This window comes from Scyliorhinus canicula, chromosome 10 (assembly GCF_902713615.1).
Source record: "Scyliorhinus canicula chromosome 10, sScyCan1.1, whole genome shotgun sequence".
Taxonomy (NCBI): Eukaryota; Metazoa; Chordata; class Chondrichthyes; order Carcharhiniformes; family Scyliorhinidae; genus Scyliorhinus; species Scyliorhinus canicula.
Genome location: NC_052155.1, coordinates 67,451,452 through 67,477,889, shown reverse-complemented (window position 1 = coordinate 67,477,889; position 26,438 = coordinate 67,451,452). Strand labels below are relative to the sequence as shown.

The window sequence follows — 26,438 nt, the reverse complement described above, 5'->3', positions numbered from 1 at the left end:
CGTTCGAGGCAGATGGCCGCCTCTTCCATTTCCTCCGAGTCCCCTTTGGCGTCACGAATGGGGTCTCGGTATTCCAACGAGCAATGGACCGAAGCACGTCCTTCAGAAGCACGTCCGGACACATAAAACCGACCTGCTGGTAGAGAGGGTCCTACTACTACATTCAAACCCCCACTACGCATTTATCGAGCACCACGACGGCCGGCAGGACACCGTTTCTCTCCGGGACCTGGCGCCTGCAGGATCTACCACGACCACTACCGCCGAGGAACACCTCACACCACACCCCATCCCCCCCCCCCCCCCCCCCCCCCCCCCAAACGCTCCGCGCCCCCTTTTACCCGTCACATCGGTCAGGAACAAAGCACAAAGCTCGGAACGAACCACCCTCGGAGTCCACCCTCAGATTCTCACAGGACATCAGCACACAGCCATCTGAAGCGGCTGCAACCCTGGTGCTCTGCCGGTCCCAGCAAGCGATTCGAGCACCGGACCGACTCAACTTATAGACCCGTCACCCCCGCCAGACTTGATTTTTTTAACGGGGTGAATGTGGTGAATGTATAATATAAATTCACACTGTGGATCACTGTGTCCCTGTGGGCTCCATCTGTGAGCCGTTGCGCTGCTCTGCCCACAGGGGGAGATGAGGAGCATGTACAGGGCTCCACCCGTGGCTCCACCCATGGCTCCTCTCACAACCCAAAGTATAAAGTGCTGCGGTCTTGCGAGCCTGCCTTGAGTTCAGCTAGTCGCAGGCAGGCTCAGTTGTAATTCGATTAAAGCCACACTTTATTTCTACTTGTGTCCTTGAGTGAATTGATGGCCGCATCAACCCACCAACAATCAACGGTAACAAATACAATGTTAATCCCCTGGCCGACAATTCCTTCCTCCCACCAACACCCAAATAACTCTCAACATTTTAAATACAAACATTAAAAAAAGGATACAGGAATCCACCATCCACCCACATGTAGTTACCAACAACAATCACAGTCCAATATCCCTCCCCCTAATGTTCGAGGTCATTCAATTCTTGAAAGTGCATAATAAACAAAGTCCATGAGATATAGAACCCTACCATCCGTCCCCTCAACTCAAACTTCACCGTCTCGAGTGTTTAAAAACTCCCAACAGATCCCCCTGCCACGCCAGGGCACAGGATGGAGAAACTGGGGCGGAATTCTCCGACACCCCGGAGAATCGCCTGGGGCCGGCGTCAATCCCGTCCCCGCCGTGACCCGAATTCTCAGCCCCCCGAGAGTCGGCGGGGGTGGGAATAGCGGCGCGCCAGTCGGCGGGCCTCCACACCGGTCAGCGGGCCCCCCGCGGCGATTCTCCAGCCCGCGATGGGCCGGAGTCCCGCCGCTGACAGGCCTCTCCCGCCGGCGTGGTTTAAACCACCTCTCTTACCGCCGGGATTGGCGGCGCGGGGGAGCGTGGGGTGATCTGACCCCGGGGGGGGTGCCCCCAAGGTGGCCTGGCCCGCGATCGGGGCCCACCGATCGGTGGGCGGGCCTGTGCCGTGGGGGGCACTATTTTTCTTCTGCCTTCGCCATGGCCTTCACCGTGGCGGAGGCGGAAGAGACCCCCTCCCCTGCGCATGCGCCGGTATGATGTCAGCAGCCGCTGACGTTCCGATGCATGCGCGGACTTACGCCGGCCGGCGAAGTTCTTTCGGCCCCGGCTGGCATGGCACCAAAGACCATTCACGCCAGCCGGCGGAGTGGGAACCGCTCCGGCACGGGCCTAGCCCCTCAATGTGAGGGCTTGGCCCCTAAAGGTGCAGAGAATTCCGCACCTTTGGGGCGACCCAACGCCGGAGTGGTTCACGCCACTCCGACACGCCAGGACCCCCCGCCCCGTCGGGTAGGGGAGAATCCCGGCCCTGAACTCCACCCCAACAGGGTCCGCCTTCAGGCGATCAAAGAGGCGAAGGCTAAAACATCTCTCCGCACCCGCTTCCAACCCCGGCCGATTTGATACCCCGAATATGGCGTCCAGAAGACCCGCTCAAGCCTCACATGTACCACCTTCGGAATTACCTTGAATACCACCCTCCAATACCCCTCCAGCTTTGGATAGGACGAAAACATATGAACGTGGTTTGCGGGGCCTCTCCCTCAATGTTCACAAACATCCTCTACCCCTTCAAAGAGTAAGCTCATCCTAGCCTTTGTGAGGTGTGCCCTATACACCACCTTCAGCTGTATCAGCCCCAATCTTGCGCATGAAGTTAAGGCATTTACCCTCCGGAGCACCTCACACTAAACCCCTCCTCCATACCCTCTCCCAACTCTTCCTCCCACCGGCCCCCAAGAAACAAATCCTTTAATGCCCTGACTCCCTTCTCCTCCCATCTCCGAAAACTCCCATCCCACTTCCCTGGCTCAAACCTGTGATTGCCCCAAAAAATCATTTCCCTCGCCCCCAGCCTAATGTGCAAGCACAACTGGCTCCAGATTTTCAACGTTGCTACTAGTACCGGGGCCATTGCCAACGCACTCAGCCCCGGCCCCCTATGCAGACTCTCCTCCATTCTAACCCACTGGGAGTTCCCCCCCCTTTAACCCAACTCCTCACCTTCTCCACGTTTGCCGCCCAGTAATAATATAGTAAATTCGGAAGATCCCCTGACTGCCGTCCTCTCTGCAACAGCGCTTTCCTAGTCCTAGCCACCTTTTCCCCCCCCTCGTATAAACAAGGTAATTATCTTTTTAACCTCCTTGAAAAATGCCTTTGGCAGGGCAGGCACTGAAAAATAAACAGGAATCATGGCAACATGATCATTTTAATTGCCTGTACCCGACCTGTCAGTGACAGAGGGAGACCATCCCAACTTGTCAGATCCGCTTTCAGCCTCCCCACCAGACTAGTAATGTTATACCTAAGAAGCCTCCCCCAAATCCTGTGCCAACTGCACCCCCAGATATCTAAAGTGATCCCCCCCCCCCCCCCCCCCCCCCCCCCCCGGGGCACTATTCCTTTCCACAGCTCTGAACTCCTCAACGCGATGGCCAACAGCCCAATCACAAGCGTGAACAACAGGGGGGGACATATGCATCCCTGCCTGGTCCAACAGTGCAGAGTAAAATATCCCGAATTCAGGTTATTCGAACAGACACTCGTCCGTGGCACCCTGTGCAGCAGCCTTACCCATTCTACAAATCGTGGCCCAATCCCAAACCGCTCGAGAACCACCATCAAATACCCCCGACTCTACTTGGTCAAATTCCTCCTCGGCATCGAATGCCACAACCACCTCTGTCTCCCTCCCCTCCGCCAGCGCCACAGCCACATTCAATACTCTCCTAATGTTCGAAAAGAACAGTCGCCTCTTCACAAACCTTCATAACTTTGGGCCTTATCCACTGAGCCTGACCCACCCCTATTCATTGTTGACATCGAACCCAGTCCCCCCTTGCCAGAATCTCCACTCCCTTTTCTCACCTAGGCCCATTCAAACCTGCTCACCAGGCTCCAATGTCCGCAGCCCCTCCCCCGACACCTCCATTCACTAGCCGACTTAAGTCAGCTAGTGCGAGGGTCCCTGCTCGGGCCTTTCCTCCCTTGCCGCCCTGTCCCAGGAAAAAACAATCAAATACATACTTTTCATTAAAACAAAATCCGTTGCTACAAAGGACAGCAGCAAAAATCTTTAACCTCTATAACAAGACGAAGTAAGAACATTATTCAAAGTTACAAAGAACAACAACAAAAAACTTTTAACCTCTATAACAGTATGAAGTAGGAACATTATTCAAAGTTACATATATACATTCCCCCACTCTTTACTTCCGTCCCAAGCCTTCTGCCTTCATAAATGCCTCCGCCGCCTCCACCGTCTCAAAATAAAAGTCTTGAGTTGTAGGTCACCCTTAGCTTTGCTTAATACAGCACTCCAAACCGCACTCCACTGCTTAACAATGCCGCGTTCACTCGGCCGAAAGCCGCTCGCCGCTTTGCCAATTCCACCGTCCAGTCCTGTTGGATACGAACCTTGACACCAGCCCATTGCACCTCCAACTCCTTCTTTGCACAGTTCAATACTTCCCCTTCATGTGATATCTGTGAAAACAGATAATCATTGTCCGTGGCAGCTTATTTAACTTAGGCTTAGGCCTCAGCGACCGATGAGCTCAGTCCAATTCATACCGAGAGGGTTCTTCTCCCTCCCCCATCAGTTCGCCCAACATCTTGGCAAAGTACTCTGCCAGCCTCGGCCCACCGCCCTCTCGGGGCCCACATCCATTTTGTTGTCTCGAGCGGTTCTCCATATACTTCAGGTTTGCTCTTACCCCCTCATTGTCCTCAACCACCCTCTGCAGCTCATTGCCCATCGAGATGAGCTGGTCGCTGTGCGTGACATGGCCTCCTACACTCCCTTCATCTTCTCACTCTGTTCCCTCACCTCAGCAATGCCTTTGCAACAGCAACCTTCACCGGAGCAATTGCCTCCTTGACCAACGTCTTCAGTGCCACCGCCATCTCCTTTCTCATCACCTCTATTTGCTTTGCAAACTGCTTTTTGAGCTCTGGAGACACCACCTCAGCCATCTTCTCTGCTGGAAGCAGTGCGGCTCCACCCAGCGCCCCGGCCGTTGCTTCTTGTCAGCCCCCCCGGCTGGTCTTTGCACTCAACAGTGAGCTCTCATTCTCTCCCTTCCTCGCTGCTGTCTTCTTCTGATTTTTGGACATTTTTCACCTCTTTGCTGGTTCTTAGTCCGTCATGAATTGCTCCCAGGGCCGTGTATTAAAAATTCCAAAAAAGAAAAAAAAACATGTACGCCTCAAGCAGGAGCCACCCATCGTGTGACGACCCCTCTACGTTCTGCCTTCGGCTGTCTCGTGTTCTGGGCCCTGCCTCGATGCTCCAGCTGCTTCAAGCACTGACCTTACTGCTCCTGCTGCTCCACACTTTGCCTACAGCCCTGCTGCCCCACACTTTACCACATTTTAACATTACTTCTTTTTGAGAACCATGCAATTGCCTTAAGAAAACTCAGCCAACACAAATTCCATGTTTGACCCTCCATTGTAAAATTGAAAGATTACTGATACATCTTACAGCACAGCTTATCCAAAATGCACACCAACAATCAGACCCTGGCAATCCAATAATAATATACAATTCAAAAGGTGTCATACTTGTTATGCTGTAAACCAGGAAGTAAATTTGCTACAGCACCACCTACCTCCAAGAATAATGTTGACATATGTTAGGATCAAATATAGATTATAACAGATGAACACAAAATACAGTTTTAAGGTAAATCACGTTCAGGAGCAAGTTTTGATCACGAATGGACAAAGTTGCTAACATGGCAGTCGGTAACATCGAATCAATAACAACTTGTACTTATGCAGCACCTTATCATAGTAAAACATGCCAAGGAGCTTCATAAGACAACATTTGACTGTGAGCTACGAGATATTCGGCCGATGCCCATGTCCTTGGTCTAAGAAGTAGATTTTAAGGGGAATGAAGGAAGAAAGGGAGAAGGGCGGGGAGAAATTTAGCGAAGGGAACTCCAGAGCTAAATTCCCTTGGAAAAAGAACAATGAACTTATAAGTTAATAACATTGTTTCTTTCTTAACTGTCAGCTCTCGCCTATCTTGTCTTTCTTATCTATCTTTGTCACTTTATTGCCACTGTTTATCTATTTTGCTTCCGTCTCTGTTCTTCAGCTTCTTTCTATGTTATTTTTCTTTTGGAGTAGGTGATGTGAAAGATGGCACTTAATATTTTCCAGCGGTAGATGTAGTGTAAAGTTTCTTGCATCCCATTGTCTGATACTATTTCAGGCTACCAATATCCCAACGTATTCACTGTTCATTTGACTAATAATGAACTCCTTGCTCCTCTGATACTTCCTGATCACCTTATTCTTCCATCCATCCCAATTTTGCAGCTATTCTCCTTAAAAATATGAGACTACCTGGTACCTCACCTATCCGTTGATTACATGTCATGGCTTTTACCCATTTTCTAACACCACCTTCTCCCTGCATATGTATCCGCTGTCATGACATGTGTTCTGTCTTCATTTCCTTCACCCAGCATACTTTTTTAATTCAGATAGCGAAAGTGGCAAAGCCAGCTTTTATTGCCTTTCCCCAATGACCTTTGCGAAGATGATTTTATAGTCACAAAACCATTATGCGTATCCTGCTGCATGCTAGGATTACCTGGGGTGGTGTTCAAACTTCCTGGTTTAGTGTCAGGAATGCCAAAGCCAATTCCTAAGCCAAAGGTTTGCTCTATACTTATAATGAAGAAGACACATTTATGATTGTCGCAAAATAATGGTGAAGACTTGTGTAATTCAATACCCTAAACACCTGGTCAAATCCTAAAATTCTATTTCATAAGATTGGAATTTGATATTCAGTTACTGGAAACCTTTTGGTTCTCGAGTTAGTTTTTACATAGCACTGCTACCTTTTTTAAAAGTGCACCCTCCAACACATGGAATATCTGCGTGCGGATAATGTATTCTATTTCTATAGCCAGTGTGGGAATATTTAATGAATGGATTCTGATTGATGAAGCCAAGGAAGATAGCAGAACTTATTCACACTCAGTTGAGTTAGCTGACCACAGCCATGTTAGGATGTAGTAAATTAGCTAGTGTTCTCTATGTTGGTCCGTATTGAGTGACCCTGAGTATTGAGTGTGCGCATGTGGATGTTGGATGTGGACTGGACTGGCTATAGTCATATTTCTGGATATTACATCCAAAAGATGACACCTCTGACAGTGCAGTACATCCGCACTAGGACACTGCAGTGTCAATCTTGATTTGTTAGCACAATCCGTGGAATGGGTCTTGAATCCAGTTCTTTGTAACTCAGGCAAAAATGTTACCAACCAACAAAACCAATTGATCATTACTCAATTAATGTCTTGTGTTATATCCAACTATATAGCCATGCCTGAGGGTAAGAAAAAACGTTCCTGATAAAAACTTGAGATATTTGAGAAATTTGATCTGTGTTACTGAATGGATATTTGATCGAGTGGGAAAAACCTGAATGCTTGCTTAGTTTTTTTCTACTTATTCAGTTTAGCCCGTGTTACGGCTGGGACGAGAGGAATGCACTTTCTGTCTCTAGTTCCACTACTCCATTGGTCACAACATATATGGTCAAATACCTGCCTTAATTATGAATCTTTGACCACTCAATGCCCAGGTTTTTTCAATAAACAACAAAATTATTAGTTTATTATAAACCAATCTTGTCACGTAGAAGGCAAAGCTTATGAACACACAGTATGGAATACAGAAGTATAATAATTACTCTTTCTAAATGCACTAGTGTGTGCATGCACATACGCGCACTCCAAAAAAAGAGTAATTTTGCACAAATGGTTAAAAGTTTAGAGAGGTGGTCACACTGCAGCTCAAGGGACTGGAGGAAAGAAGGGTTACCACTCGGCTGGATGACTTCTACTTTAATGCTAAGAATATTATAGGTAAGACTGATGAGTTAAGGGTGTGAATTGACACGTGGAATTGTGAGATTGTTGCTGTCACAGAGGGAGGTGCAGGACTGGCAACTTAACATTCTGGGATATAGGATCTTCATGCGAGACAGGGGAGGGTGTAAAAGAGGAGGTGGTGTTGCATTATTAATTAGAGAATCAGTTACTACAGGAAGGAGGATATTGAATCATAGAATTCCTACGGTGCAGAAGGAGGCCTTCCGGCTCATCGAGTCTGCACCCAACCTTTGAGTGAGCAGCAGCTCGGGCAGCACGGTAGCATTGTGGTTCGCACAATTGCTTCACAGCTCCAGGGTCCCAGGTTCGATTCCCGTCTTGGGTCACTGTCTGTGCGGAGTCTGCACATTCTCCCCGTGTGTGCGTGTGTTTCCTCCGGGTGCTCCGGTTTCCTCCCATAGTCCAGGGATGTGCGGGTTGGGTGGATTGGCCATGCCGAATTGCCCTTAGTGTCCAAAATTGCCTTTAGTGTTGGGTGGGGTTACTGGGTTATTGGGATAGGGTGGAGGTGTTGAACTTGGGTAGGGGGCTCTTTCCCAGAGCCGGTGCAGACCCGATGGGCCGAATGGCCTCCTTCTGCACTGTAAATTCTATGATCTATAATGGAACTGCAACACAGAGTAACACTTTCAGAAAGTGATAAAAAAAGGTTTAATGCAGGGAAGATTTTACTATTTATTAAAGAAGAATGATGTCTGGATTATAATTTGGACAGGGATTTTATCCAACAACAGTGACACTTGTGACTAATGTGTTAACTTGAAATATCTTTTTTTAAAAGATCCAACACCGAAACCTCCAACTGTGCAGATAGTCCATCAACAAATTCTTCACGGCAGTCATCTGCCAGTTCACCGGTTGTGAATGGAGAGACTAATCATTCGCCTTGCCATTTAGCTGCCAGGCCTAAAAGTACAACAGCGCCAAAAAGCTCTACCACTCAAGGTGCCGACAGTACTGGTAAGAGTTTATAGGTACTTTGATAAGTGGTAAGAGAGATATACATTGAGGGCAGCATGGTGGGGCAGTGGGTTAGCATTGCGGCCTCACGTGCCGAGGTCCCAGGTTCGATCCCGGCTCTGGGTCACTGTCCGTGTGGAGTTTGCACATTCTCCCCGTGTTTGCGTGGGTTTCGTCCCTACAACCCAAAAATGTGCAAGCTAGGTGGATTGGCTACGCTAAATTGCCCCTTAATTGGAGAAAATGAATTGGGTACTCGAATTTAAAAAAAAAAGAGAGATATGCATTTGGATAATGCCTTTCATGACCTCAGAATGTCCCAAAGCACTTTTTAGCAAATCAGGTATTTTTGAGGTGTCATCGCTTTTTTATTGTCGGAAACACAGCAGCCATTACATGGTAAGATTTCACGAACAGCAATGTGATAAAGATAATCTGCTATAGGGATTGAGGTTGATTGGTTTGGATCTGGAATGCACTACCTAAAAATGCTGGAGGCAGATGCTGTTGTGACTTTCAAAAGGAAATTAACTAGAAAGGGGATGGATCTGCAGAGTGGGACAAATTGATTTGTCCTTGCAGAGAACTAGCATGAGCCCAATGGGCTAAATGACCTGTGCATTAGCCATTCCGTGGTAGGTGAATTCAATTAATTTGAGCGATCAACGTTGGCTGCCCTGCCCCCACTCCTCTTTAAAATTGATCTTTTATATCCATCTGAGATGGCAAATGAGACTGATTTAAAGTCTTAGCAATCCTTCAGTCAGTATTGCACTGCAGTATAATCCTGATTGGGTGGTCAAACCCCTGGAGTGGGAGATAAGGTCATAAAATTCAGATTCTGAGTCAAGAGTGCACTCACTGTGACATGGCAAACACTGAACAACTGTACCTTAATAATGTATATATTTTATTAGATCATGAAATCTTTACTTTATGTTATTACTCCAATGTGGACCCTGTGTTTACATTTAAACCCTCACCCAACTTCAAACGTGCAGCGAGACATGCAACAGTTCAGTCAAAATAATTTCAGATTAGCATTTTGTTAAATTAAAATGTAATATGTTTGCCAAAAGATCCAGTTTAAAATCCAGAAAACTAAGCACCATGACACGTAGACACAACAGATCCAAATGTCGAAGGAGGTCTTCTAAATTATTTGAAGGATAACTTCCATGAAAGATATAAAAAATATGAATAATTATCTAGTTTGTTTGATACCTTCTATATAAATTCAATGTGTCACTCTCTCGTGCACAAGGCTCCATGCTAGGACCATTGCAATTCATTTATTGTAGTTAATGAGTTAGATTTGAACATTAATATTAGTGTTCATAAATTTTTATATGACTTGTGTTGTGTATAGGAGTTAAACGTTCAGTACAAATTAATAAACTGGATGCTTATTTAGATAAATGATTAAATTGGTCCATGTGCAGCAAATGCCCTCAGTGTGGAAAAATGTGCTAAAATATATTTAGGGTTGGGAAACTCCAGGGCAGTATATAGCATACAATTTATAAAAGTAATAAATCCAAAAAGAATCATGGGGACAATTGTTGATAAGTTATTAAAGATGCACAAGAGGTGGTTTTTAATGGGTTAATGCACTTCACTTTTTAATGCCAACATCAATCGTCGTGGCACTCTTGAGTTATTCGTGCCATCCCGAAAATAACTATTCTTTATTTCTGTCCATTAACAAGTTCTCAATCCATGCTAATATAGTATGCCTAATCCCATGTGGCCTAATATTGTGAAACAAACTCTTGTAAAACATCTTATCAAATGCCTTAAAATCCAAATGTATGACGGCCAGTGATTTCCCCTTATCTGCCCTGGTAGTTAGATTCTCAATAAAGCAATAGGTTTGTCAAACGACATTCCCTTTCATAAAACAGCATTGCGTCTGCCTATTCCGTTTGTAATTTTCCAGTGTCCTGTTACCACATCCTTAGTAATAAATTATTATCATTTTCCCTACTACTGCTTTTAATTAGAGGTGGAGTTTGTGTTGTCAGCATGCATGTGCAACCTGACATGTTATCGAATGATGTCACTACAACAAAATTAGAGGGCAGCACGGTGACGCAGTAGTTAGCACTGCTGCCTCACAGTGCCGAGGTCCCAGGTTCGATCCCGGCTCTGGGTCACTTCGTGTGGAGTTTGCACATTCTCCCTGTGTTTGCGTGGGTTTCGCCACCACAACCCAAACATGTGCAGGGTAGGTGGATTGGCCACGCTAAATTGCCCCTTAATTAGAAAAAATGAATTGGGTACTGAAAATTTATAAATAGAAACTACAGTAAAATTAAGAGGATGGATGAAAAACAGATCCTTGAGCGGTAATAATGTGGAATAAGGCGAGAAACCATTGTGGGAAATGCTGTGGCAACAGTTAGCTAGATAACAGTAGAACCAAACAAGCATAAATCTCACTGAGCTGGATTACAGAGAACAGGGAGTTGGAGGAGAATGATGGAGTTGACCATTTAAGTCAAGGAGGTGAGGGATCACTGGGTTTATAGGGATGTCATATGTCACTGATTAAAGCTGTTTTGATGTTATGGCGGGACTGATACCTGGTTGATACTTTAGATGGGGAACTTGGGAGGCAAGAAAATCTGACCTTTTACTGGTTTCTTTTTCTTACAAATGTTTTAAGTCACTTCTCTCAGTGGGCAAGTTTGCTGTTTTTCCTCATTTTGCATTTGCGTTAATTTGTGGATGTGGTGGTGTTACTTCTAAAGGGAGTTACTGAAGGTCATAGACTACATTCAGGTAATCAAAATTGTTGCTTTATTCCCATACCTTTATGTTGAAACCCTTTCTTACAAGTGCTTATGATAAATGGCAAATATATTGAAATGAAATGAAAAATGAAATGAAAATCGCTTATTGTCACTTGAAGGCTTCAAATGAAGTTACTGTGAAAAGCCCCTAGTCGCCACATTCCGGCGCCTGTTCGGGGAGGCTGTTACGGGAATTGAACCATGCTGCTGGCCTGCCTTGGTCTGCTTTCAAAGCCAGCGATTTAGCCCTGTGCTAAACAGCCCCTATGTGCTCTGAAAATTGAAGTGCTTGTCACGTTATGGAAGATTGTGGATGTTTGGTGTGAAATTTGAAAAGTAAGTGCATATTTGATCAGCAAAAATTAGAAATTAGTCAAAAGGAAGGAAGAAAACATCTTGGCTGCCTGTAAGAAAGAGGAGAGGAAACAAGATGGAATGCTGCAGACCTGGGAGAGATGGCCGCATTTGGCCTTGTGACTGGAGGTAGGATTCCTGAAGCGGAGGATACCAGGGAGCAGTTGTACATGGCTAAAAGTCTTTAAGTTGAAAATACAATCTACTTTTACCTGCTTATAATATAATCTAGAAAAATGAATGCAGAAGATGAACCTTGGAGTAACAGTACAGTATATTGGGAGGGTTGAAAGGTAAATAGTTATGTGCATAGGAAAACTAATGGTAAGTACAGAAATATTAAATTTAAAGTAATTGTGGATATTGTTAGCAGATATCAATATTCAGGTGTGATACAGGAATTGATAAACATGAAGTAACCTTGAAAGTTTTTAAAAAATATATAAATGTTAACAGATGTCAGTAGTTTGCAGCAGATTTTAAAACGTAAACTTACGGTCCAACTTTTATACATACAGTTGATTCATGATTATGGATAGGTAATGGTCTAATTTGTTGAAATGTTACTTATTTTTGTCCAGTAAATGGAGAAATAGCACCACCACCAGCAGCAGCAGCAGCAGCACCTCCAACACCTCCATCAATATCATCAACATCCTCACCAAAAATAACTGTGACTATGACATCTGTCAGTGGAGTTACAACCCAATCTACAGAACCTTCCACTCCCACGGTTTGCACTACTGCTACTATTACTACTAGTACTACTTTACCTTCCATATCTGCTGTAAGTTCAGCAGAAACAACTACAGCTGCTGCAGGCAATAGCACAACTTCAACAACAAGCACATCTAGCGGTGCAACAGCTGATACTCCTTCAGAAGCCACAGCTGTGGACTCTGCTGACAGAAGCAATACAGAGGCAGACAGTGGAAAACCTAGACATTCAACTCCAAATCCATCTGCTGGGCCTATTAGACAGCAGCCAAACAGCATTAGCACAGAACCATTGCCAGCTGGGTAAGTACATAAAAACTGATTGACTTTGTTGACTATTTGTCTTAGAAGTATGTTATAGGATGGAGTTTAATGGAAATAACCTATCCAAATGTTATATTCATCCTAAAATTAGTTTTATTAAGCAGCATTTGTCATTGGCTAATTCAGAAATGTTTTGATTAGCTATTGCTTTTAAAACTAGTGCATCATATTTTTCAAAATAAATAAATTGTATGTTGTGCAAAGTTGAAAGGAAGAATTAGATTCAAGGAGCTGGAAATAATTTGATATCAGGGCTTTTAAAAAAAATAAATGCATGTACATCTGCAAAATGTTTACAATTTTTTAATGGGCACATGAAATGAAATGAAAATCGCTTATTGTCACGAGTAGGCTTCAATGAAGTTACTGTGAAAAGCCCCTAGTCGCCACATTCCGGCGCCTGTCCGGGGAGGCTGGTACGGGAATTGAACCGTGCTGCTGGTCTGCCTTGATCTGCTTTAAAAGCCAGCGATTTAGCCGAGTAAGCTAAATCTCATATTCTCCATAATCATTGATTCAGTCTTTTTTTAGACCTAAGAAATATTTGAGTACCATAAGAAGAGTTTTGGTATTTTATGCCCACTTTGCCCACTTACAATGCCTCTCTAAAGGTGGTGATTTATGTGAGAATATGGTTTGAATAGTATTTATTTGTTAGTTTGGGGATTGAGGTCCAGTTTGTATATACAAACCTATATCGTATAGGGATCACTGGATAGCAATTTCCACCTGTCTGAGAACCCATTGATCATCTGTGCTACTTGAAGTGCCAATTGATTGAATTTGGCAATCTTAGCAAGTGCCAAGAATTAAATCTGGAATCTTCCTATTGTGTGGTTCGCTGACATCTGTGGTTGCATTTAACTAGTAATTATTTATATGCATATATTTTTCTTATGGATAGCTTTTACTTCCATTTTGTTCTTGATTTAGTACCACTGTTGCTATACTATATTGTACAATAACATTGAAGACTAAAAATGTGCAGTTCTGTTGAATTTTGGAAATTTATTTGCATATAAAAGAACAAGGCATATATAATTATTTTCTCTCTAACTCGTTTGTGTAGTATACATTACCCTCTCCATGGGATATTATCCTTTGTTAAAGATTTTGCACAAGTGTAAATTATTGCAAACTTAATTTGTACTTAATGTTTGCTGTTAAATCAAGTATCGATAATTATGAATTTAGAAAGTTTGTAGAAATTTGAAGCATTATTCACTGCTTTAAAGAACACACAACTAGTAAGTTGTCTAAACATGAAATATATTTTATAACGATATTGTTAGGTTGTATTGTTGAAGGAAGTTGATAGTTTGGATGCACGTCCTTGATCTAAATTCTGTCATGGGAGAATTACTAAGTGAAGGGCTGGTTATTTTCCCACGGTGAACAGGAGAAAGTTGAAGAAACATCAACTTCAACTTTTGTTTTGGCCCCTTAATGAACATGTACTGGCAGAGACTTGGGAGTAAGTCACGTCCCTATCCAGAAATTGTAACATCGTTTTTGCGATTTGAACGTGCTCAATGCTCTCAATTACAATTTGACATCAAAAGTTCTAATTTTGAATGAATTTGACATCAAATTTGGTAGTTACTCATAGTTATGTAGTGCACTCGTGCATATATATAAAGTTTTCTCAAAGCTATCCCATGTGCTCAAAGTTATCAAATACAAGCATTACAAAATACAAGGAAATCAATTACTTAAAATAATATATGAATTTATTCAGATTTTCATTTAGTCCAAAAAAAACTGTTCTGCTATAAGTACATGCTGTGGAGCACAACCTCATTCATGCCACACGGTGTCAGGCAATGACCACCTCCAATAAAAGAGGATCTAAACATTTCCCTTGGTATTCAATGGAATTGCTATTGCTGAATCCCCCACTGTCAATATTCTGAGGGTCCCCATTGACTGGAAACTGAACTGGACTAGCCATATAAACACTGTGGCTACAAGAGCAGGTCAGAGGCTAGCAATCCTGCAGCAAGGAACACACCACCTGATTCCCAAAAGCCTGTACACCATCTACAAGTTAGGTGTGTGATGGAATACTCATCTTGCCTGGGTGAGTGCAGCTCCAATAACATTGAAGAAGCTTGACGCCAACTAGGACAAAGTAGCTTAATCCTTTCCACAAACATTCAATCCTTTCACCAATGACTAACTGTGGCAGCGGTGAGCATCATCTACAAGATGAATCTTAACATTGCTCCTTCGGCAGCTCCTTAGGTAGCACCTTTCAAACCCACGTCTGTTACCATCTGGAAGGGCACGAGCAGCAGACACATGGAAACATCACTAGGAGGGTCCCCTCCAAGTCCCTCACCATTCTGACTTAGAAATATATCACTATTCCTTCATTGTCACTGGATCGTAATCCTGGAACTCCCTCCCTAACAACACTGTGGGTGCACCTGCACCTCAAGGACTGCAATGGTTCAAGATGGCAGCTTACCATCACCTTCTTGAGGGTAACTAGGGATGGCCAATAAATGCTCCTCTAGTCAGCGCTATCCACATCCTATAAATGAACTTACAAAAGTTCCATCATTTAATTAATTTTTGTCACGAGAGTCTAGGTTTTCCACCCACCACACCCCAGTTCTCAGAATCTACATACTCCGCACTCCACAAACTCAGGATCTAAACTCTGCCCTCTACTTTGCCCCAAGTACCAGGGTCTAAACTCTGTCCTACCATGCATAAATACTCCTGCCTGTCTCCCACCAGTCTCCAAACTCTTACCCCTCCATCCAAATTACCACTCCCTCCAAATTCTCCCTCCAGTCTCCACATTCTCCCTCCAGCCTCCAAATTCTCCCACCAGTCCCCCCCAACCATCACCACCACCGAAGTCACTTCACCTCCTCCACAGCCACTCATCCCCACCACTGCCCCCACCTCCACAGCCACTCATCCCCACCACTGCCCCCACCCCCGCTTCTGCCTCCCCCACATCTTCTCACCTCCCTGTCTCTTTCCCCCTTCCCCCAGTCTCTCTTCCCTCCCCACCCAGCCTCTTCCCTGGGACCCATAGCGTCCCATACCCCTGAGCCCTTCCTGCCCCCCCCAACCTCTACCCCCCAAGTCTCTACCCACCTATCCAGCCTCTCCTCCGTTCTCCCAACCTCTCCCTGCCCTCCCAGTCTCTCCCTGCCCCTCATGCCTCTCCCCGCCCTCCCAGCCTCTCTCCCTCCCCCCCAGCTTCTCCCCGCTCTCCACAGCCTTTCCTCAGCCTCTTTCCACTCACCCTCGCTTCTGCCCCCTGCATTCCAGCCTCTCTTTCCCCCCCCCCCCCCCCCCTTATCTGAAATGTTTCATTTTTTAAAAGTTGGGCGGGGTGCGCAGAAGAAAATTGAACTAGATGGGAAGGTTTTGTGTAGGCTTGGGTGTAGTTTGCAGAAGGAAATTGCTTGAAGGGCAGAAATTGCGTGGCAGTGAGTGGTTGGGTAACAGCATCTTTGGTATGGGTGGTGGGGTGCAGTTGATGGGAGAGAACCGCTGCAATCGAGGGGTGGGGAAGGGTGGGTACGGTAGTGGGGAGGGCACATACGTTATGGGTTATTAAAAAAAACATAGAAGTGCCTTGTAAAAACAGGGCCTGCTTTCTCTAAAGTTAGCTCAAGTTTATGATTTTTGAAGTTATTGAAAATCAAAATGTGGAAAATAAACATTTTTGGTGTCCAAATGCTAAATGATTCATTTTGAGTGCCATTGATATTAAGTGAGTGCTGTTGAATGCAAATGGTATCACACTTTTCGGGTAGGGTGGCAAATGACCCAAAAATAATACTGCAGTTCTAAAATCGTGGAGTGAGGAGTAAATGTAAAAATGAGACTGTAGAAATTATACTATGCTTGTGGAATATTATAGCATGTAAGATCTATTTTGGACTATTCCACCAGGCTGAAAGAGCTTGCTGTTTAGTCATGTTACTGATCTCTGAAACACAAATTCCACTGCCCCTTTTACCCCTGTTTGTGCATATTTAACCCATTGAATGAACCTTTTACCAAAATTAATTCCACTTTTGAAGGTGGGAGCAGAGGAGGGATCCTCACGGTAGAACATATTATGTTGATCACAACACAAGAACTACAACATGGGAAAGACCACAGCCTTTACCACCAGGGTGAGTGATATTGAATTGAATGGTTTATATAGACTTGTTTGCGAGACGGTTTTGAGTTATATTCTTAAAACATACTTTGTCTCTTAGTTGGGAAAGACGGGTGGATGATCGAGGCAGAGTGTACTATGTAGATCATAACACCAGGACAACAACATGGCAACGGCCAACAATGGAATCAGTCAGGAACTTTGAACAGTGGCAATCTCAAAGGAATCAGCTACAGGGAGCTATGCAGCAATTCAACCAGCGATACCTCTATTCGGTAGTTATTACTTCATTTTGTTTCCCACTTGGATCTGTGCAGCATTCTAGCAAAAATGCTTCATTTACTTAAATATGTTCTACTAATTATTGATATTCTGTATTTTTGCCTATGGTCATTCTATTCTGCGTTAGTAATTGTTTCCATCCTGTAGCCGGAATTGTTTGCTTCATTCCTACAGTACCAAAGAATGTAAGGAAGAATGACAGCAAGTTTTTTTTTAGTTAGAAGCTTAAATTTACAACAAGTGATGTAGTTATCAAAAGAGTCTTCTTTACACTGTGCTTCTTACTAGTAGAGGTCATTTCCACATATCCAATTCTATTCAACGAATGCTAGAACACAGCCAGGTGATTATAAGCAATATGCTTTCCTGCAATTAGAAATAGATGGTGATTCAATGAGAGCTTTCTTTATGTCAATCGGGGTATATGATTAAAGAGCAACATTAGCCTATGCTGAACAGGAGAAGGTTTGTGATACTGATGCTTCATTCTGCACATTGTAATGTATGTTGTTTGACTGAAGTGAATATTGTTTTTAACAGGCCTCAATGTTATCAGCAGAAAATGATCCTCTTGGCCCTTTACCACCTGGCTGGGGTACGTTTGTCATAATTTTTGGAGAGGTCCCGCATTACTGCTTAAAAAATACAACACATTGAGTAACATTTTCAGGAAATAATCATGTTCCTAAATTGGAATGGCTGTGATTTGTATAATTTCTTAAACAATGACAGTTTTCTAAAATTATTAAGGATTTATACATATAGTAAAGCTTATTATTTCAACTTTAACTGAATAAATAACAAAATTGCCATTCAGTTTGGCAGGCATGTCCAACACACTTCTATTCTTTTCATACACTAATGCAAAGATATGTGAAATAAGTACATAAGAACTCAGGAGTAGGCCATCTGGCCCCTCGAGCCTGCTCCGCCATTCAATTAGATCATGGCTGATCTTTTGTGGAATCAGCTCCACTTTCCGGCCCGAACACCATAACCCTTAATCCCTTTATTCTTCAAAAAAACTATCTATCTTTATCTTAAAAACATTTAATGAAGGAGCCTCAACTGCTTCACTGGGCAAGGAATTCCATAGATTCACAACACTTTGGGTGAAGAAGTTTCTCCTAAACTCAGTCCTAAATCTACTTGGCCTTACTTTGAGGCTATGCCCCCTAGTTCTGCTTTCACCCGCCAGTGGGAACAACCTGCCCACATCTATCCTATCTATTCCCTTCATAATTTTATATGTTTCTATAAGAACCCCCCTCATCCTTCTAAAATCCAACGAGTACAGTCCCAGTCTACTCAACCTCTCCTCGTAATCCAACCCCTTCAACTCTGGGATTAACCTAGTGAATCTCCTCTGCACACCCTCCAGCGCCAGTACGTCCTTTCTCAGGTAAAGAGACCAAAACTGAACACAATACTCCAGGTATCGCCTCACTAACACCTTATACAATTGTAGCATAACCTCCCTAGTCTTAAACTCCATCCCTCTAGCAATGAAGGACAAAATTCTATTTGCCTTCTTAATCACCTGTTGTACCTGTAAACCAACTTTTTGCGACTCATGCACTAGCACACCCAGGTCTCTCTGCACAGCAGCATGTTTTAATATGTTATCATTTAAATAATCCCGTTTGCTGTTATTCCTACCAAAATGGATAACCTCACATTTGTCAACATTGTATTCCATCTGCCAGACCCTAGCCCATTCATTTAACCTATCCAAATCCCTCTACATACTTCCAGTATATGAGAAAATCTTTTTATAAGATAAGCTTTGAATTGAGGCATACACAACAACAGAATTACACAGACTCAAATCCTGCATTTTAAAGATTTTGTCCTTATTACCACATGCTAAATGTCACATAGCATCACTTCTGTTGTGATACTTGATTTGTTGGGAGAGGGAGAGATATAAGAGCAACAGAATTGGTCAGATTCAAAATTTGGGAACAGCAGCCCCTTTGCTCCTTCTCGGTCTATCTTTAAGGAAGATATGTAGGAATGAGAAATGAAAAAAACCTAAGCCCCTCTTTGTTTCTCTGTAACAGAAAGGAGGGTGGATGCGAATGATAGAGTTTACTTTGTGAATCATAATACAAAGACCACACAGTGGGAGGATCCAAGAACACAGGGGTAAGTATCTAGTTAATGGAACCCAAAGCCAAGTAAATATGTGAATATTGTAAGCCCAACTGAAGCAATAATACACTCAATAAATAATACCCTGTATGTTTCCAAAAAGCTATTTACATATCATCTGAATATTTCAATAGTATGAGTCATGTGTTGTTCCTTTTAAGCTGTTGCAAAAATTAATATCTAAATAGTAAAGAAAGTTCAATAATTACAGTGGTTTGTCAATTTCTAAATTGGGTTGATGTTGGGTGAGGTGTTTAAATTTCAAAACATTCAAACCCAACTCCAAACCATCTTCTTTTTAAGAGGTGGGATACAGAGCGGGTAGCCAATCCAGGGGGTGGATTTGCTAACTAAGTGTTATGATTAGGCTGGCAGCTTCTTATTTTACCTGTATTGCCATTTTAATGACGGTCGACACAGACACCCTGCATTTAAGGGAGACATAGACAACTTTGTGCAGACGTTAAGTGCATCTCCCATAATCTCCCAAACTCAGTCCCATCAGACTACCCTCTCCCCTCTGACTACCCTCTCCCCTCTTCCTGGATTGAGATCAGATTCCCATCATTAGCAACAGCCGGTGATTTATTTGCAGGCCTGCTCCAGAGTCCTTCCTGATTGATTGGAAGCCATGCCTGTCAATCAGGCTGACTTCCAGACAGGGAATTGTTCAAACTAATACAATCCACTCCCACCCCAATAGAAACTATATGCCCACTCGGGCCCCAATATTTACAATGCTGCAGCTGTCAAGATTCATCGCATTGACCTTTTTGAGGAGGTTGCGATATCAAATAGATTAGGGGATACCTTATTACATAAAAAGTATTAATACTTCCAAACTGTTTTTCACAACTATTTTTCATTAAAGGTTACTGTTTATGCTTAGTGGGAAATCTAGATGAAATCCCCAAATCAAAAAAAACAGCTGAAAGAATCAACAGCAGTAGAATAAGACATCGATACTAAGCCAAAGAAGGAGATATTTGGACTGATCACCAAAAGTGACCTCCCATTTTCTGTTTCTTGGTTCTCTTCTTTTGCTTCTGTGTAAAAGAAGGAATGTAAATCTGTATGCAAAGATTCAAGCATGGAGTTGCAGTAAAGAAGGGCACAAATTTTGGGGAATTTTAGAGAGGAAAAGGATATTGAAGGTGGGATTATAGTTTGCAAGCGTAGAGGTGTCTACAATAATTGTTTCTGAGGAGGCTGTTTTAAAAGATAAAGGGACATTGCCTGAAAACTGGGAGCCATTTACAATATTAGACAGAATGTAGGCGGGCATGTAGCCAGCGGGTAATTGGGAGCAGGGCCAAAAAACATGAGATTGGGAACCTGATAGGAGACTCAGCAGGGGTGAATAAGGCATTTAAGGAGTTTTATAGTAGGCTATATGGGGCCAGAGGGGATGATGCACTTCCTAGGGGGGTTTAATTTCCCGAAGGTGGTCGGGGAGCTGGTAGAAGGGCTGGGGGCACCTATCGGGGTTGAAGAGATAGCGGAGGGGCTGAAGGCCATGCAGTCGGGTAAAGCCCTGGGGCCGGATGGATACCGAACAAAGTTCTACAAAAAGTTCTCTGGGATATTGGGGCTGCTGTTGATGAGGACATTCAATGAGGCAAGGGAGAGAGGGGTGCTTCCCCCGACGATGTTACAGGCCATGATCTCGCTGATTCTGAACCGGGATAAGGATCTGGAACTGTCTGGGTCCTACAGGCTGATATCCCTATTGAATATGGACGCCAGACTGCTGGCCAAAATTTTCCTCTAGGATTGAAGAATGTGTTCCGGATGTGATTGAGGAGGACCAGGCGGTTTCGTTAAGGAAAGGCAGTTGGTGTCCAATGTAAGAAGGTTGCTAAATGCGATCATGATGCCCCCAGAAGGTAGGAAGGTGGAGGTAGTTGTCGCAATGGACGCAGAGAAGGCTTTTGATCGAGTAGAATGGGAATATTTCTGGGAGGTGCTGGGACGGTTCAGATTTGGACGGGGCTTTATTGACTGGGTCAGGTTACTGTATCAGGCTCCTGTGGTGAGCGTACGAATAGGACGACATCGGACTATTTTATGGTACACGGGGGGACGAGGCAGGAGTGCCCTCTCTCCCCACTGTTGTTCGCACTAGCTATAGAGCCGCTGGCAATTGGGCTGAGAGCCTCAAGGGGCTGGAAAGTGTTGGTCCGGAAGGGGTTGGTCCGGGGGGGAGTGGAACACAGAGTCTCACTTTACGCAGACAACCTGCTCCTGTATGTGTCGGACCCAGTGGGGGGGGATGGAAGAAATCATGAGGATTCTGGGGGAATTTGGCCGTTTCTGTTGGTACAAACTGAATATGGGGAATAGCGAGATGTTTGTGATCCAGGCAAGCGGACAGGATAGGCAATTGGGGGAAACTGTCGTTTAGAGTGGTCGGGGGAAGTTTTCGGTATCTAGGCATCCAAGTGGGGCGGGAATGGGAACTGTTACACAAACTTAATCTGGCCCGTCTGGTGGACCAAATGAAGGACGATTTTCGGAGATGGGACACTCGCCCTCTGTCACTAGTTTGGAGGGTCCAGACGGTGATGATGACGGTCCTTCCGAGATTCCTGTTTGTGTTCCTGTGTCTCCCCATCTTTATGCCACACTCCTTCTTTAAACGGGTTAACAAAGTTATCATGGGCTTTGTATGGGCGGGCAAGACTCCGCGAGTGAAAAAGGGGATGATTGAGCGGAGCCGGGGAGAGGGCGGGCTGGCTCTGCCAAACTTCAATAACTATTATTGGGCGGCGAATATAGCCATGATCAGGAAGTGGGTGGTGGGGGGAGGGTCGGCATGGGAGGGTATGGAGGTGGTTTCATGTAAGGGTACCAGTTTTGGGCACTGATAACGGCGCCTCTGCCGTTCCCACCGGCACGATACTCCACCAGCCCCATGGTGGTGGCAGCCCTGAGAGTCTGGGGGCAATGGAGGAAGCATGTGGGAGTGGAGGGAGCATCGGTCTGGTCCCCAATCTGTAATAACCACCGGTTTGCCCCGGCAAAGATGGACGGGGGATTTTGGAGATGGCAGAGGGCAGGAATTGAGAGGATGGGGGATATGTTTATAGAAGGGAGCTTTCCTAGCTTGAGGGAGCTGGATGAGAAATTCGAATTGGCGAAGGGAAACGAATTCAGGTACCTGCAGGTGCGGGACTTCCTACTTAGACAGATCTCAACCTTCCTGCTCCTACTATCAAAGGGGATTCAGGATAGGGTAGTTTCCAGAGTGGGAGAAGAAAGGTCTCCGACAACTATAAGGAGCTCATGGGGTCAGAGGACACGCAGACCGAGGAGCTGATGCACAAATGGGAGGAGGGGTTAGGAGGAGAGATAGAGGAAGGTCTCTGGGCGGATGCATTGAGTAGAATCAACGCGTCCACAACATGTGAAAGCTCAGCCTGATACAATTCAAGGTCGTTCACTGGGCTCACATGACAGTGGCCCGGATGAGCAGGTTCTTTGATGCAGAAGACAGGTGTGCGGGAGGGGCCAGCGAACCATGTCCACATGTTTTGGACATGCCCAAAGCTCAGGGGATTCTGGCAGAGGTTTGCAGACGTCATGTCCACTGTGTTAAAAGCAAGGGTGGCACAGAGTCCGGAGGTGGCGATTTTCAGGGTGTCGGAAGATCCGGTAATCCAGGAGGAGAAAGAGGCAGACGTTCTGGCCTTTGCTTCCCTGGTAGCCCGGAGACGGATACTATTAGGTTGGAGGGACTCAAAGCCCCCGAAGTTGGAGACCTGGCTTACTGACATGACGAGCTTTCTTTGTGTGGAGAAAATCAAGTTCGCCTTGAGAGAATCACTGTTACGATTCGCCCGGAGGTGGCAACCATTCGGCAGCGACTTTGCAGAAAATTAATCGTCAGCAGAAGGAGGGTTTGGGGGTGGGGGGGGGGGGGGGGGGGGGGGGGGGGGGGGTGGTTCCTTTAGTTTAGAGTAGGGGTTTAATGGAAGTAGGACCTGCAAGGGAGGTAGCAGGCTTTTTTTGCACTATGTGCACTATATGTCTATAAAGACTTATGTATATTGTTTATTTTGTCGTTATTGTAAAACCAAAAAATCCCTCAATAAAATGTTTATTTAAAAAAAAGCATGAGATGGGTCACAAATAGGCTTGAGAGCGAAGGTAGAAGAAAGATTAGTGAAAGCCATCAGTTCAGACTTCAGGCAGGAATGCGCTTGAGGGACATTTTGGCTTGGTGAGCAAGGTGAAGCAGAGGCTGAATGAATGGTCTCAATTGTAATAACAAAGAATTCCATGCTCACCGTATACGTTTTGTTGGAAGAAACTTGAGATTGGATTTAAGAAGGCTGGTAATGGAAAGTAAGCACTGAATACTAATAAGTGAGTGCTTTGGAGAAGGAGACTCAAGAAACTTGATGAAAAGTGCATAGGTGTGCAAATGGTACCAAGCTAGTGAGAAGAGGAAAATAGAGGTTAAGCAACACGTTGCCTGCAAAAATGAGTTCAACAAAATGTACATTAGTCAATAGTGCATTAACATAGTGGGTATGCCATTGGCTGAGTGATCCAGAGCTTTGGACTAATGTTCCCAAGACAGTAGTTCAAATACCACCAGAAAATTAAATAGATCTGAAATAAAAACCTAGTATCATTAATGGTGATCATGAATCTTCCAAATAATCATAAAAAATCCATCTGCTTCACTATGGTGTCAGCCTTGGCTCAATGGATATCATTCTTGTTTCTGTGTTGGAAGGTTGTGAGCACTCAAATCAAAGCTGACAGAGCAACATCCCCTTCTGCACTGTCTTGAGTTTCAGATGAGACTGTCCTCTCAATTAGACACTATTTCAAGAAGAACAGGACAGTTACCCTCAGTATGCCAGCTATTATTTATCCCTCAATCAACATTACTAAAGCAGATGACCAGGTGATTATGACATTGTGGTTCGTGGGAGCTTGCTGTGTGCAAATTCGCTGCCACGTTTCCTACATTGCAACAGAGACTAGACTTCAAAAGTAATTTGTTAGCTGTAAAAAAAATGAGATGTCTTATGATTGTGAAAGGTGCTACATAAATGCATAATTATATTTTTATTGTCTTCAGAGAAGGAAATCTGTCACCCTTGCCCTCTTGGCCTGCGTGTGATTTTGGGCCCACAACAATGCAATGAACTCTTAATTGCCTTCTGAATGTAACTATACTCAAAGAAGTAGCTCACCACTCTCTTCTTGAGGGAAATTATGGATGGCCATTAAATGCTGATGATATAGTGATACCCACCAATCATGAATGAATAAAGAAACATTTGTCAGCATATGAAATATGATACAGGTGTTTTTTAAAAAATGTTTCATATGTTGTAAGTGTTGCTGTCAAGGGCAGCATTTATTACCCCCTTGAACTGCTGCAGTCCATGTGCTGTAGGTTGTTGAGAAGGATGATCCAGGATATTGACCCAGCAACAGTGAAGTTCCAAGTCAGAATGGGATGTGACTTTGAGGGAAGCTTGTAGATAGTTGTGTCCCCATACATCTGCTGTCTGTGTTGTTTTTTGTGGTCGGGTTGGGAGTTTTTGAATGGTGCTGTTGAAGGAAGCTTGGATGAATTACTACAGTGCACTTCTATATGATAGAAACTGTAGCCATGGTATGCCTGCAACAAAGCAAAAGAATGTTTACGGTGTTGATAGGGTGCCAGTCAAGTGGGTTGCTCTAGCTTGTATGGTGTCGAGTTAATTGAATGTCATTGGAGTACTCATTCAGGCAAGTGGGAAGTATTCCATCATACAAAAACAAAATGCATCAGATGCTGGAAATCTGAAATAAAGACAGAAAATGCTAAAAACTGCAAGTCAAGCAGCTTCTGTGAAGAGAAACAGAGTTAATGGACTGAATTTTACAGGTCACCCACAGACTAGGAGGTTCCACAGGTTAGGGGGGATTACGGGGATAGGGTGGAAGTGTAGCCTTAAGTGGGGTGGTCTTTCCAATAGTTGGTGCAGACTCAATGGGCCAAATGGCCTCCTTCTGCACTGTAAATTCTATGTTCAATGTTCTAAAGACGGGAAAAGAGGCATGTGGACCACTAAACTAGGGTGCCACGCCATCGGCGCTGGGTTCCCGGCCCGTGGCCCAACTGAGGTCCTTAAGTAGGCAATTGATGCCCAATTACGGGCCTCATCCTGCTGGCTTTCTGATATAACAGGAAACAGGAGAGGCCTTTGCCAAAATTGTGCAGCCTGGCAGGTTTAACTTTCAGCTGCCTGTCAGTAAATGGGTGGGGCGGTGTGTGCCTCCTCCCTGCCTGCCCCCACCCCAATTCCCCCCCCCCCCCCCCCCCCCCCCCCCCCCTCAACTCCACACACTGTTTTAGATCTCTATATCAATCCTATATCCTGTTTTGCCCAACATGATGGAAACACCCCACCCCCTTTACTTGGCCTTTCAGCATGACTCCGGAAAGATCTTGGTCTTAACTCAATGTACGGGTCCACTGTCATCTCCTGCCATGCCTGCAGTACCAGCAATGGCCACTACTCCTACTTGGCACTGTGGGTGTGCAGAGTAGCCAACCTCCAATTGGCTGGCAGCTCTGAGGTATAACTTCCTCCAGCCGATGGAAGGAAGTTCAGCCTCATACTAATTAAAGAGCTGTTGCTCAAAAAATTAAAGTAGGGTGAGTTGGCTAAGGGGAGATGAGCTTGCCGTTGAAATATGCACTAGGGTACATGGAGCCCACCGTCACTAAATTCCAGCCTAATGTTTTTAGTATTTCATCACATTTCAGCACATAACTTGTGCTGCATCCAGGTGTCAGATTTTGGGGAATCGGGAGGTGAGTTATTTGCCACACAATTCCCACCCTCTGATCTCTTTGACCAACCCTAAATGCCGTGGTGAACCCCAGGATGTTGATGGTGGGGGATTCAGCAATAATGATATCATTGCGTCTCAAGGGGAGATGATTAGATTCTCTCTTATTGGCTGGTTATTGACTGGTACTTGTGTGATGTGAATGTTACTTGCTACTTAGCAGTCCAAGCTTGAATGTTGTCTGGGTCATGCTGCAGACAGGCACAGACTATTTCAGTACCCGAAAAATTGAAAATGGAACTGAAGACTCTTAAATCATCAGTGTGCACACCACTTCTGACCTTATAATGGAAAGAAGGTTGTTGATGAAACAGCTGAATATGGTCGATCTTGGACACTTCCCTG

The 26,438-nt window shown here is 44.6% G+C and overlaps 1 protein-coding gene across 2 annotated transcripts in view; it reads left to right on the top strand.

Moving 5' to 3' along the window:
- LOC119972433 (NEDD4-like E3 ubiquitin-protein ligase WWP1) overlaps positions 1 to 26,438 on the top strand; it is a 291,224-nt gene that overhangs the window by 187,826 nt on the left and 76,960 nt on the right. For both annotated transcript variants that reach the window (XM_038809115.1, XM_038809116.1), the window contains 6 exons: positions 8,290 to 8,468; positions 12,199 to 12,637; positions 16,711 to 16,806; positions 16,894 to 17,068; positions 17,616 to 17,670; positions 19,139 to 19,223. In XM_038809115.1, the coding sequence (XP_038665043.1) occupies positions 8,290 to 8,468; positions 12,199 to 12,637; positions 16,711 to 16,806; positions 16,894 to 17,068; positions 17,616 to 17,670; positions 19,139 to 19,223 (1,029 nt within the window). The remainder of the gene's footprint in view (positions 1 to 8,289; positions 8,469 to 12,198; positions 12,638 to 16,710; positions 16,807 to 16,893; positions 17,069 to 17,615; positions 17,671 to 19,138; positions 19,224 to 26,438) is intronic.